Genomic DNA, 14248 nt, shown 5'->3' on the forward strand with positions numbered 1-14248 from the left:
AGCAATTTTGTCCCATTTCTTTGTACAGAGATACTGTACTCTGCTTATATTATGTACTGTGTGTGAGTCTCTTTGTGGGCTGCACAATGGTTAGCACTGTGGCCTCGTGGCAACAGGATTCCTGATTTTAATATTTTCTGCGTGGAGTTTGTACATTCTCCCAGTGCATGCGTGGGTTCTCTCCGGTTACTTCCCACCGTCCAGACGCGCATATTGGGTAAATTGGTGATTCTCAAATGACCCCAGGAGTGACAGTGAGAGTGCATGGTTGCCTATCTCATTTGTGTCTTTGACTTGCCCATTTGAAAACAATTACTTTATTATTTTTCAATCATAAATGTTGCTGTATGACCCTTTGTTTGGATTCAGTTCACAGACAGATGTGATAGACATAGATGAAATTCACTGTTTCACCATTTGCGGTCGGTCGTTCTGGCCCAAACTTTGATACTACCACCATTATATTTCACTAGATTTCAGATATTTAGATCAAACTATAAATACAGGCATTGTACAGAAAAAGTGAAAACACAGTACTCCGACTGTGTAATGTTGACTAACAAACACTGGGAAGCAGCCAGACATTGGCTCACCACTGACCTTGGCAAATCATAAAGTAATTAAGTTGGTCTTTCGTTGGCATGCTGCTGAGAATCTTTTTGAAACATTAAAACCTCACAGAGCTTTTGGAAGTTAAAGGACAATAGTTAACGTAAAAATTCCTAAGAGCACAAAAAAATCCCAAAACAAACATCCAGTCATGTGCTTACCTAGATTTTGCCATGTCCTGACCTCATAACTTAAAAGCACTTTAAACCTTGCTGCCTAAAACTTATTTTTTCCTCTTTTCTCAGTGAAAACAATTACCTTCACAGTCAGCCTTTTAAGCATGCGGTCTGGATTACATAGAAAGGGTAATGTGATCATTATTTTCCTTTTATAATGTTTTATTTATACAATAATCTCTTCCTGAATATATGTAAAAAAAGAAATGAATGATGACTCACTGTTTCTGTATTAGGAGGAAAAAAAAAGTTTAGCTTCCAGTTGGTTCACTGATGCTGTTATTCTTTTGTAGCAGGTTTTCTGAGTCATAAAAAAAAAAAAAAGATGAGGTACTGGATTCTTGGTACAGTGATTCACTGTTGGGATACCTACCACCTACCCCTCACTTGTTTATTCCCAACCAAGTCTCACTGGAGATTCGAACCGAAGAAGCTGCAGCCATATGGTCTTTTGCATCTGTACAATGACGCACTCACTTATGATAAAATTGCACCTGAGACTTCTGGCTATGATACACAGGGCATCATTAAGGCAGGTTTGATGTGTTTAAAACCGCAAAAAGATTTTGTTGCTTAAAGGAAGAATGTGGCAGCGTTTTCTTTACAGGGCACCGTAGTTATATTAAGAAAGTTGACAACTTCACTTATGCTTTTCTGTATTTGTTTGCTCCCTGTGGAGGATATTTGAGGAGAGAAACTTCAGATATTGTGGGTTTTCGGCACATACTTCAGGAGAGTATCAGAAATGTTGCAACAGAATTTTTGTTTCCAACTTCAGTGCATCTCTCCTCGGAAAAGTTCTAAAAGTTAGTATATATCTTCTGAACTCTCTGCTTGACGTTTTTTTTTCAAACACTGAACAGATGTCGGTTCATCCCTGTCCGTTAATGTCTGGCAAACACCTGGAGCTGATCACAGGGGGCTGCTTTGATATCAATCTATGAAGTTAAACATAAATGCACAAATTAACATCTTCACATAATGTGTAAGACATAGACTGTGTTGGTCTATTCAGATCTCAGTAGGATGCCTGGCGTAAAAAAAAAAAAAAATAGCTGTGATAGCAGAAGCTGTAACATGTGTGTTTGTGGTCTCCTTCTGTTTAATTAAACAGGAATGTGTCCGAAGACAGATGGCGCGCAAAAATGAAGTCGATAACACTTTTTGGGCCCTTGAGGAAATTTGAAGAACATATTCCCAGTCATCTCACCATCGTCATTCTTTCACCATTCAAGGTTTGAATGGCATTAGAAAAATGTTTTAGTCAGTCATTTCAAATGCCTGTCTTGAACACATGAGCTGGACCTGTTTAAGTGCACCGAGGCAGTTGTTGTACATCAACAGCTGCCCCTTTGAGCGCTTTATCAAAGTTACAACTGGAAGACAGCAAATGTTTTTTTATCCTTTTTTTTTAAAAATCAGAGTAAATATGCAGCTGCAACGCAAGTTAGTCAAGCTGTCCAAGTGAAATCCTCCCTGGCTAAGAGGTATTTGCGAAGTCTCATGCAATTACAACTCTGCTGGCTCAGACGGCCCCAATTAAGCACATATCACAATGTTAGAAGAAAGGATGTTGATGAGAAAACAAAACAAAGGGAAAAAAAGAAATAAGTGCAAGTCTAAGAGCAAGAAGGAAGAAAAACTAGAGCCACTTGGTTAAACAGACAGAGAGAGAGTATTGAGTTAGAACAAGCTGCTCACTTGACCTTTGCTGCTGACCTGGCTCAGATTTGACCTCCCCTGGCACCAATAAAAACCATCTCTGACATGTCCTGCTCACTGAGCCAAAGCAAACCCCCATTCTAAGGTTATAGCAGACATGGCGACAAACAGTGACAGTCAAAGACAGACTTTTCCTTTTGGGAACGACAGCAAGGAGGTTATGGGATTTACTATCACTCGGCAGAATCAGTTTCCTTTTCTGAGATGAGATGCTAAAGGAATGCCGCGGTGTGCCAGGGCGACTCTGCTTCTGCGTGATGACAGAAATAAAACAGCTGCCATCATGCATGAGTATTTGAGAGCCAGAAAGTTTATAGGTGCATAAATAGTAGCAGCACATTATGTATTTTGAACTGCTACATAATGGTCTATCTTTTCATTTGGTGGTCCTCCAGCTGCTAATGTGCTAAAGGCAATTAATCTGACAGTATATATGTTCTTGGGGCTTTGCAAGGCCTTGCATAGACTGTTTCATAATGTTTCCAGAGTGTTACTCAGCTTTAAATAGAGTCATTACAAGCTGTGGGATGAGATTTTTCTGCTACATGATGTGGGTCAGTTAGTGCTTTTTCAGCATTTCACAGATTTATTTATTTATTTTTTTAAAGAAAAACTAATTTCATCCAACATCATCCTAATTCAACAAACTGAATGCCTGCATCCAATCATTAATTCCAAATAGAGATTGTGTAACACAAGCACAGAATTACAACCTTCCATCTGAAGTCTTAATTGCACAGCTAAAAAGATCAGCTTCGTGCTTGAACCATTGAAAATTCCAAATCTCCACCAAATTTTTTAAAGAAATTACACACACAAAAATAATCCAGTTCCAGTGGGGGATGTGAGAAGCTTTCATGTTCATTCTCTCTCATTCTTACCCAGACTGTTGATGGGGATAGAGTACACATGTTGAAAAATAGCACCAGAAATAACACAAGTGTCACATCCTTCTATCATGGAGGCCCGTATTTCAACACTTCCTTGCATCATCTGTGGTTTGGAGAGAGCTTTGTGGCAGAAAATAAGCCTATTCATATGCGGGGTGATTACTCTGTGTGTGTGTTCGTTGCGTGTGTGGCATTAAATAGGTCTTGGTAATAAATCTGATAGCTGCTGCCACTGTTTAAATATAGCCAGGGGATTTGGTCATGTTAGATGTTCCAGTTTCATCACCACCAAGTGCTCATCACATCAAATGGTTTAGGCTGAGCTCCTAAGCAATGAATAGCCTGAGGAGGACAGATTAGAAGGGTATCGCATGAAAGGTATCATTCAGCACGACATACCTGACCACACCCAGGACAGTCATTGCCATTTTCACAGGTTCTGCGTCGGGACTGGATGCCTCCGCCACAAGGCACATTGCAGCGTTCCCATGCCGACCAGGCAGACCAGTAAACGTGGGGTGGGCAGGGCAGGTGTTCATTACAATACCTGGGTGGAAACCAAAAAAACACCAAAGGATGAGTGTAGTTCAAGAATTCAGAGGTTCAGTGAGCACAAGTACGAAGGTTCTAAAAAAATATAAACAAAGCAATCACAACCATAATCAAAACTATTGGATAGAAACATCTAGCTTTTAATTTCATTATTATGCTACAACATCCAACACCAGTGTCCATCTTTAGTTTTCCTGGTCTCCACTAACTCTTGATAAAAATGTCTGACTCCGTAACTGTTAAATGCTTTTCTGTGTTTACTAGTAAGCTACAGACTGTGCCTGTCTGTAGTTTTGGGTTTATGGGGCATTTTTGGCTGGAAGGCACTGCCTGCTGCTTGTAGACACAAACCAAACGTACCCAATCAGTGAGCTGAAAGATGCTAAAAAGGCGCGGTGTAGCTTTGACCACTAAAAGGCCCCAAAGAGGTGGGAAATGTCAAACAAGCAAAATAATATTTGGCAATGCTAATCGTCTGGCTACCTAATACTACTGGTTTAATCCTATCATGTGTCAAGTTTATGATCACTGTAACAAATATCCACTGCAAGCTGAGTCTGTCAGACTAAGTTTAGGTCATAGCTTTATGGATAGATCATACCAAGCCAATAAGTATCTCCCTGACCCAAAGTAAAGGGCCTCCCTTTCTATAGACATGTCTGAGGATGGTCTTGTTTGCAACAGGTACTGCAGCAGCTGTCCAATTAGTCAATATGACACTAAAGTGAGATGTGAGGATAAAGGGAAGGGAAGAAAAAGTACAACATTGTGGAGCCTCCACAATGCAATATTTCTCTAGTGCTGCTCCAAAAAAAAAAGAAGAAAACAAGGACAAGGACAGAGCAGGGAACTTGAGAAATAGATATTTGCTGAAATTACATGAGGAGACCAAACTATTAAGAATTTCAAACAGACAGCATTCTACAAAGTTTACTCTCAAAAAACAACCTTTTAGTTGGTAGTCTGTGGACTGTCTTGCCAAGCAAGTTACAGGTCTTGTATAATTTTTTTTTACCAACTTCAAATTTCTGCTACTAAATTACTTTAAACACTAAAATTAGTTGAAACATTTTTATTTCAGAAATAGCTGACACTTATCTTGTTGGGTAAACACACTCCAGACTCAGCAGAGCCTACATGCCTTTACAGCGACATGCCCAGACAAACCAAGATTGTTTGTTGCCCTGCATCAATGTTTATTCATTGTGTGTGCTCTTCTATCACGTTGTGTTCCTTATGCAGTTTGTGTGATTGCATGTATGCCTCATAGATTTTGCTGAGACTCCTGATTTAAAGCTGCAGTCGGCAGGTTTTCAAAATTCCGAGTCTAAAGTCGGAAAATTCGAACTGATACAACTTTCAGGTCCCTCCCCCAACCTCTAACAAGCTCCGAATCGCCCCCCAAACCCCTCCCCCTCTGTGGACGAGGTTGTGCACGTGAGTTCACACCAGTGTGAGCGCACACAAGCTGCGGGCAGACTCACGCTCAGCAGCGTGTGCACAAGCTGTGATTGACAGGTAGGATTCCTCCACCCTAACTTGATTGGTTAAAAACAGCCGGGAGCGCTCGATTTTTGCAAGCATGATTACAGGCTTCAGAGGGAGCTACAGATTTCGTTATTTTTCCTAAACAGCTTATTTAATATTCTACTTCCAGAATCCCATGACAGTTCAAGCTAAAAAAAGTTGCCGACCGCAACTTTAAGGTCAAATGACATCATTCTTAATGAACATCTTTCCTTCCGTCCATCCATTTTCTATACCCGCTTAACAGTTGGCTACTCAGGGTCGTGGGGAGACACTCAATCCGAGAGTCAATTTTAGAGTCCCCAATTAACCTAACATGCATGTTTTTGGGAGGTAGGAGGAAGCTGGAGTACCCGGAGAGAGCCCACGCATACGCGGGGAGAACATGCAAACTCAACACAGAAAGGCCCCAGCAGGATTTGAACCAGAAACCCTCTTGCTGTGAGGCGACGGTGCTAACCACCACTGTGCAGCCCCTTAATGAACCTCTATTAAACCAAAACATGTTTACTACAAATAAGGGCTTTGTGCATCAACAATTTGCGAGGACTATGCTCCCTTTAGAACTTATTGGAAGCACGTTGTAGAACATGAAAGAGTTATCCACATAAAACAATGCAGGTCAGTGGAAAATAGAACAGCGACTTTATTTGACACACAAGTAAAATTAGACGTGAAGGGCACTGAAGATAGCACCCTACTACTGAAATCTTACCATGGAACTAAAGCAGCTACAAAGAGATCGGACCACAAGACTGGGATGTCTGAAAAGCCACAGTAAGCCTAAAACAAACTTTTACAAACACAGCATGTGTCTTTGATGTGGCCCTGGAGTGCAGAGGACACTGCACAGAATGTGCCCGAACTTGTGCATGAATCATGCCACCAGAGGCCAGGCCAGTGGCAAATGTCTGTGCCAATGTTGCTTAAAAGTACAGCGAATAAAATTACATCTCAAATCTTAATGAACGTGCATATGCAGTTTGCATAATTCATTGGCATAGCCTATTAAAAGAGACACAAAGACGCATGCATCATCTCTAATTACATCGTTTACAAGACAGTGTTACTGCAATGTCTAAAATACTTTAATTACTCAGTCCTCATTATACATTAACAACAGAGGATTGCCAGGTTTATTACAGCCATACAGTTTATTTTATAACTTAACACAATCTATAAAATAGCTTTTATTGCTGTTTTGTAGTAGTATTGCCATTTGAAGAACACTGAGATTCCTTTAAATAGCTATAAATCTACAGTAAACCCAATTCTCCTTTGGCTAAAGCTGAATATTTTTGTTGCACTTTTTCTAAATACTCCAGCATCGTTCATGGCAAAGCAAAGGCTATTTTCTATACACCCTGGATGTAATAATCCTCAGAGCAGTGTGTTTATTCCCACTTTTATGAATCAGTGGAAGTGTGGAAATGTGAGGACACGTTTGGATTACAATCTTGCACATCTTCCCGGGAGAAGGAGAAAGATGTAAGAAAAACAGACTCATGAAAAAAAAACATTGATTCAGAGAAACGAACATGTAGACAGAGTATCCCTACTCCACCACAACACATCCACACACACAAAATTTAATGTAGCAGAGATTATTTTGAGTTTGAAAACTATCATCATGCACTCTCTAATCATACAAGGGAGTGGCTTTGCCCCATCTTATCTTAGCCTTTTCTCTTCTCTCTTAAACACACAGAGCTGATCAGACTGAAACGAGGCTAATTACCCACTATAGGCTGAGTAAGCAGTGTGGACACTGTCAGTGTGCTTAGGGAAATACCGACAGAAGGTTCATAAATGCAGGCATTAAGCATCCAGATTTAAGCCTGTAGCACTGCTGTGTACAGTTGGTTTCATAGCATTTGCTTCATCTTTAAAGGCTCTGCTGCCAACAATCAGGAACAAACTTACAGAAGGCTTGCTGGATAAAGGGCACTGAAAACATAAAATAAGTTTATTTTGCCCTTGGCCTTTTTTTGTTGTTTTTGTCAGTGTGTGTGTGTGTGTGAGCACATGTCGTGCACATGTGTGCATTAACAAAAGGTCTGTGCATTAATCTGAATAGGGTACTTGAGGCAACAACGGGAGAACAAAGTGTTCAGTGAGCCATACTGCGGATGCCTCTGAAAGTAACCTTATACCCCAAAAACAAAAGCTTTTCACAACGTTAAAAGAATCATTTAGATCAGAAGAGAAATAAAATGCCAGTCCTTCTGAAAGCTTGTAGAGAAGACTTCACTTATTTCACACATGGGTAACTGAAAACAACAGATGTGGTGGAAGCTTTTGGACCTGTTATGATTGCTGAACACAAAAGTTTTTCAAGAACCGTGCAGTAAACATTCCTGATACACCTGGGTACGCTAATGTTGATAGCACTCACACATTTTCTCACATGCGTCTTCTTTTCTTTCTTTTCTCCCCTTCCTTTAATCTTAAAAACTGAATGCTTTCCCATAACTCTCACCCTAACAACAATAAAATCTAACCCTAACCCTAAAACAAATGTTTAACCCTCCAAAGGGTTAAAAGACCATTTTCAAACAATTGGGATAGTTGCCAAATCTCAAAGGATGGAACGTTCCAGTCAGTTCACCTCAAGGTCAGACTGCTCAGAGAAACTGCAAAAAACCCAAGAGCTACAGCTCAGATTCTACAGGTCTCAGTTAACTTATTATTTCTTATTTCTAACTAATTAGAAAAAGACTGATCAAATACAGCTTCTTTAGAAGGATTGCTAGGAGAAAGCCTCCTCTCTTTAAAAATAACAAATCACATATCAAGCACAAATCAATAAGAAGACTTCTGGAACATCATTCTTTGGAGAGGAGGCAAAAGTGACATTTAATCATATATTGGCATCATGTTTGGTGAACATCAAACACAGCATATCAGGACAAACACCTCATACTAGCTGCCGAGAACAGTGGTGAATAGTTGATGATCTGGGCTTGTTTTGCAGTCACGGGACTTGGACACCTTTCTGTCACTGTGTCGACCACAAACTCCTCTTTATGCTGAAGTATTCTAGATTATAAATGGGTCTGACTGACAACTAAAGTTTGGCCCAAATTGGGTCATACAACAATAACCCCAAGCACATCAGCAAATCTACAACAGGGTGGCTAAAAAAAGAAGAATCAAGGAGTTGCAATGGTCCAGCCAAAAACCAACGTGATTGAGATGCTGCGGAAGGACCTCAAGAGATCTTTGCATCAACAAAATGTCCAAAAACCTCAATGAACTGATATGACATCCTAAAGAAGAATAAATAGAGATGAAAATAAAAGTATCTGTTGCCATTTTGTGTTTTTGTAGTGAGAAGCCAGCCACACAGTGCTGCACAGTGGTGTGGTGGTTAGTCACCCTACAGTGAGAGGGTTTCCGACTGGAATCTCGACTGGGGCTTTTGTGTGGAATTTTTGTGTTTTCCTCATGTCATCGTGGGTTCTCTCTGGGTTTTCCAGTTTATTCCCACAGCCCAAAAACATGTATGGTAGGTTAAGCTGACCAAATGGGTGACTGAGCATGCATGATTTTTTTTGTCTCTGTATTGGCTGCGAGATGGGTCGGTGATCTGTGTAGGGTGTGCTCTGAATGAAAACTGGAATATAATCCAGCAATTCCACTATGATTAGGATGAAAATGAAAATATGAAAAATTAAATGAATGCAGACAGTCTGTGAGAACTCGAGGACCCTTCTTGTCCACTAGTTAACTAATTTATTACTCAAAGAATCCTTGCCCATAATGATGCGTACATTTGACTCTTATTATAATTTAGATTGGTCATTTATTCAAATATTCAGATTTGAACATTCATATGATATAAAAACATGTGCAATTATTATTAAGGGACAAGTTAGTCATAAAGAACAAAATGATCCCCTCTATCAGGATATAAAAATGTTTATTTCTGTTGTTGGGCATTTTTACACGGGGATCTATGGCGGCCATTCCAGGAACAGTAGATTTGGCCATTTTCACATTGGCTTTATTTTTTTATTTTTCAGCCCTGCAGCTTGACACACACACACAAAGATTCCTTTCTTCTCACTCCTACAAAGATCCTTTTCCAGTACTCACAACTGTCCCCTGGCCAAAAACTGGCTAAACATGTTTCAAATAGCTAAAGCGAGCAGGTACTGAGAGCAGGTAGCAGGATGAGATTAAAGCTCTGAGAAAGAAATAAACGGAATAGCAAAATCTCCTGCTGTGATCTTTAGTACCAGTCAGCCATTTTTTCTTGAGTGTCTTTTCAGTGACTCGGCTGTGCTGGTCGCTAAATTTAATCCCCATGTCTCCAGAAAGAGCAGTTCTTAAGAAAAGACTGCTACTTCTGGAGCAGTGATGACTAAGATAATAGAAGGGAGGATGTTAAAAAGTAAAGAGGAAAGAAAAATTTGTAATTTAAGAATCATCCTTAAAGTCTTTATTAAATGATTAATCCTACAAGATGCTATTTCTTTTGCCACGGTAACAATGTATGTAGCATTTTTCTTTTTCAGTACCCTCCAAACTGTAACCATGTGCACTTTTTCTCTCTTTGCCTCTGTTTGGCTGGGGAAAAAAAACATCAACACAATGTTTCCCCGGATAAGGCAAGATGCTGGGACCACAGAGAAGGAATGTCTCGGTGCATTAACACATTCCAGTCTTCATTTAAAATGTATTATAGTCGGAGTTGTGTAATTTCTAAAACACAGTGGAAGCTATCAAAGCTTTCATAAGTATTGTTTTATTTTAGTTTGACCAGCAATGAGCTTAACTTTTAGACAACCAGAACAAACTGAGAGAGAGAGAAAACTTTTAAGAAATTCAGGTCCTGACCTTTTCTACCTGCGCTGCTTTGTATGTTTTTTTTGTGCTACTTCACATGCTTTCTCCTTCATTTTTTTTCATGCCTTGACAGTTGCTTGGAAACCATACAAACATCTTTAAAAAAAAAAAAAAGATATTCTACATCAAAGCTTCTAACGGCTCAAAAGGTAGACTCTGTGCAGGAAAGCCAGATAATTACCCACAGGCCTATCCCACTCATTCCTTAATTGACTGTCATGTAATCAGACAGATGGGGGACAAAAAGTCTGACTTCCAAGCTAAGGTTGTTTTGTATTCATACCGTTCACATGTGCAGACTGACACACACGTTTAGAACAAGTATGTACTTTATTAAAATCATGTAGACCAAAAAGTACACATAGGTGCGCATTACCTCTCCTCACGGTTCTGGCCAACACACACTCGCCCGCCATGCCGAGGGGTCGGGTTGCTGCAGGAGCGCTGACGAACCTGGAAGCCAATGCCGCAGCTGGTGCTGCAGGGAGACCAGGAAGTCCAGGGGGTCCAAGCTCCGTTTCTATGGCAACATACAAAGCAACATCAGTCTGGGACATTAGCCACTGATGAAAGATTTGAAATTATAGCTCCAGATTAGCCTGGGAATTCCCATGCTGCTTTGCGCGCGATTTCATTCTCACTGCAAAGTCAGCCTGGAAACCACCGCCCTTATTTTTGCCAGAGTTTGGGAACCAATCACAGAACGGGGGGGGGGGGGGCAGCAAGACGATGACGACGTCTATGCGCTACACCGAAGCTTGTAGAGTGTAAATCCAACATGGCAGCGGACACAACGTTACCGTTCGATGCAGCCTTAGAAAGTGTTTCGGAGTAGCTTAGAGCGCAAGTTTACTTTTATTTTACTTTTTTTTCTTCTTCTTCCTCGTCGAATTTCTGTCGTCATCTGGTATAAGTGATACAATTGGCTATGAATCGCGCGCAAAGCAGCATGGGAAGAACCAGACGCCATTTGATAGACATTCGTAGCGCCCAATAAACGGCTCTAGGCATTCGTAAACCACGCCTCAAATACGAGAAAATGCACACCTAGTTCACAGACCACCATCTCATCGAGATTGTGGACGTGTCAGCCAGGCTAGCTCCAGATATGAATTCTTAAACTTCATATATCACATTTTTGGCAATAACATTACATTTTCATCCCTTTCAAAACATTTTGCGACATAATTGAAGTTTAGGTTTTGAATTTGCTCAATTTTCTGCTCAAGAAGATACAATTCTCAAGCAAAGAAATACAACCATTGTTACCGTCTGCTTAGAGGTGGGATCAAGAAAGTATATAATATTAAATGCACTGGAAATTTTGGTTGGAAAATAATGAGCAGACAGTGCAGTGTAGCAAACATTTTGGCTGTTGGGATTGAATTGAATTTTGTAATTCAAAGCAAATATCGATAAAGAAATAATGTTGTTCTTGTGCTACTGCAAATTCAAAGACATATAAATGAACCTTCATCCTTTAGAATTGTTTACAGCAGTTTTATGCAGTTGCTTGTAACTTCTTATAACTTGGTTAAATATCTTGTGATACTAGACAAGAAGCAAGTCTGTGATTATTTTGATTGGATTTGACAGGTAAATTAATATACCTGGAGCAGTTGGCGACTTCAACACTGATCCCATAGCACTGTTGGCCGCCACACTGAGGGGCGGGGTTATCACAAGCTCGTGTGCGACACAGACAGGACCCTGCACTGCCTCCATCATTATGGCTACAAGTGGACCAGCCTGTCCAGGCACCAAATCCTCCATCGACTGTTACATTGCGGACCTGTCAGTGACAAAAAAAGGACCAAAATTAATAATGGCTTTTCACAGAAACTGGTCATTGCATCAGTGATTTTCTCTGGAATGTGCTGCTCTGTGAGGTGCAGCCCACGGGTACAGATGGATGACAGCAAATATCATCTTTTTTCTCAAATAGATACAAACATTTCTACATTACATCATCTACTGAGAAACACGAGGAAGATGCACAAAAAAATGTTACAGGATGTAAGGAAATTGCAAAATGGGAAAAAAGAGAGATTCACATTGGACACATTCACAGGACAGATGATATGATATGAGGAAACAAGAGCAGCCTCATAAATGAATATCAGAAGCAAAACAGAATCAAACAGGAAAGCTCAGATATTGCAGCGGCAATGAATTACGAGTGCATATGAGCTGACTACAAAAAAATTCAGGGCTACAGATGATATGAGCCATGTTGCTGCTACATTTCAGGGTGATTTAAAATAAAAAAAACACTATCACACAAGAAGCAGAAAGAGTGATCATCATCTGCTTTGGCAGAAGCACAATAACGTCTGGCCTCCGCTCTTATTGGTAATTGAACTCGGCCGTGTGCCTAAATGAGGAATGCATGGCTGAGACAGACAACATCTGAAATGATGGGCAGTCTAGGAAGCAAACAACTCTACAGAGATATCCAATAAAGCAATATTACATTATCATTCAGGCTGAGACTGTAAATTTTCTGGTCGTGGTGTATTATCCATTCAATGAATATTTCATGCTGTATATATTTCATTAAAAACACTAAAATTAAAGAATTATTTTGTGTACTGTTGAGAAATTTGTATTTTCTTCAATATAATGCCAACATTGTAGGGAAAGAACAGCAGAAAGAGGATAACATATAAGGTGAAAGATGAAAAGCTTTTATGTTTTATGAGGATTATATTATGAAAAACTTTGCCTCACATCTACTTTATCATTAATTAAATTGCTTTGCTAAATCAACTGTTAAGTTTTTATTTCCTTAGAATTAACCATTTACATCTGTTAGTGGAACAAGTCGTAGGGTAGGAGAGTACTGTTCAGAGGGCGGCGATGAAGAAGAAAATGGAGGAATGAGTGGTTGTTGACGCTGTTTTGTAAGAAGTTCAAGGGTATACATTTGATAAATGGAAGATCATACTTGTTATTGCTAGAACGGTAGTGGCACGTTATCTGACTTTGTCAAAGAGGCAAAAACATGAAAAGATGGAGCAAATTTGGGACAGGCGAAGCTTAAAACTTGACTAAACTCTGGTGAGGCTTTTTAGGCTGATGAAAAACAGCAGCGGCCTTTAAAATGACGCCGGAGTTCTTTGTTCTTTAATCGATGATATAGAGGGTGGACGGCATTTGAGATGGCTGTCAGAAAGTGTTATATAATGCTCCTTTAAGGAAAATTTTTCATTTTAACTATGTGAAAACTTATAAAATTGTCACAAAGAAGTTCTTCATTTTCTCTTACACCCCATTGAAACAAGTTGATGCTTATTTAGACATATAACTGTGGTGCCAGATGGCACTAGTGAATAGGTTGGTAAAGCATATCCTGTCTCAGCCTACACAACATGACTCAGTGTTCAGTCTTGACTGGCCTCCAAATTCAGACTACCACTTTGCAAGAGTACTCAGCAGAGCAGATACTCAGGCAGTTTAGCTTTTGCAAAGCGTTAATGGACTCATAGGGAGTGAAACTATAACTGTGATAAAAGACCACTTCTTGTTTGTCAGTTTAACATATTGCAATGAATTGTTGCAAATGCACAAGTTTCTTGTTGGTCTGGACTCAGACCTCAGAATATATGGCCATTTCTCATTGTAAGCATACACAGAGTCATTATTTCTAGAGTTGATTCACGCATTCTTTAAACAAACTGGACCTAGTTTGACTGATTGGGTGGCTGTGCGGCAGAAATTTGTTCAGAAAATTAATCTGGAACTTTAATGATTTGCCGATTGTTTAATGGATTGAATGGTTTCATCACAAATAATACATTTTATGTTATATTTGTAAACCCCTAAATGGATGCCAAGGACGACTTATAGCTTCTTTTTAAAAAAAATAAATAAATCATGGAGCTAGTGATTTCCATGATTAGTTGTGTTTTGCCAAGTGTT

General features: G+C 39.7%; 1 protein-coding gene across 4 annotated transcripts in view; it reads right to left on the reverse strand.

Moving 5' to 3' along the window:
* Positions 1-14248, reverse strand: part of sema5a (sema domain, seven thrombospondin repeats (type 1 and type 1-like), transmembrane domain (TM) and short cytoplasmic domain, (semaphorin) 5A) — a 141318-nt gene that overhangs the window by 39279 nt on the left and 87791 nt on the right. For all 4 annotated transcript variants that reach the window (XR_012767694.1, XM_075452100.1, XM_075452101.1 and 1 more), the window contains 3 exons: positions 11938-12119; positions 10704-10847; positions 3797-3944 (listed from right to left, as the gene is read on the reverse strand). Coding sequence is in view for 3 of the 4 variants with exons in the window: in XM_075452100.1 (XP_075308215.1) it covers positions 3797-3944; positions 10704-10847; positions 11938-12119 (474 nt within the window). In the remaining variant the exon portion in view is untranslated. The remainder of the gene's footprint in view (positions 1-3796; positions 3945-10703; positions 10848-11937; positions 12120-14248) is intronic.

The sequence above is a fragment of the Odontesthes bonariensis genome, chromosome 20, assembly GCF_027942865.1.
Source record: "Odontesthes bonariensis isolate fOdoBon6 chromosome 20, fOdoBon6.hap1, whole genome shotgun sequence".
In the NCBI taxonomy this organism is placed as follows: domain Eukaryota; kingdom Metazoa; phylum Chordata; class Actinopteri; order Atheriniformes; family Atherinopsidae; genus Odontesthes; species Odontesthes bonariensis.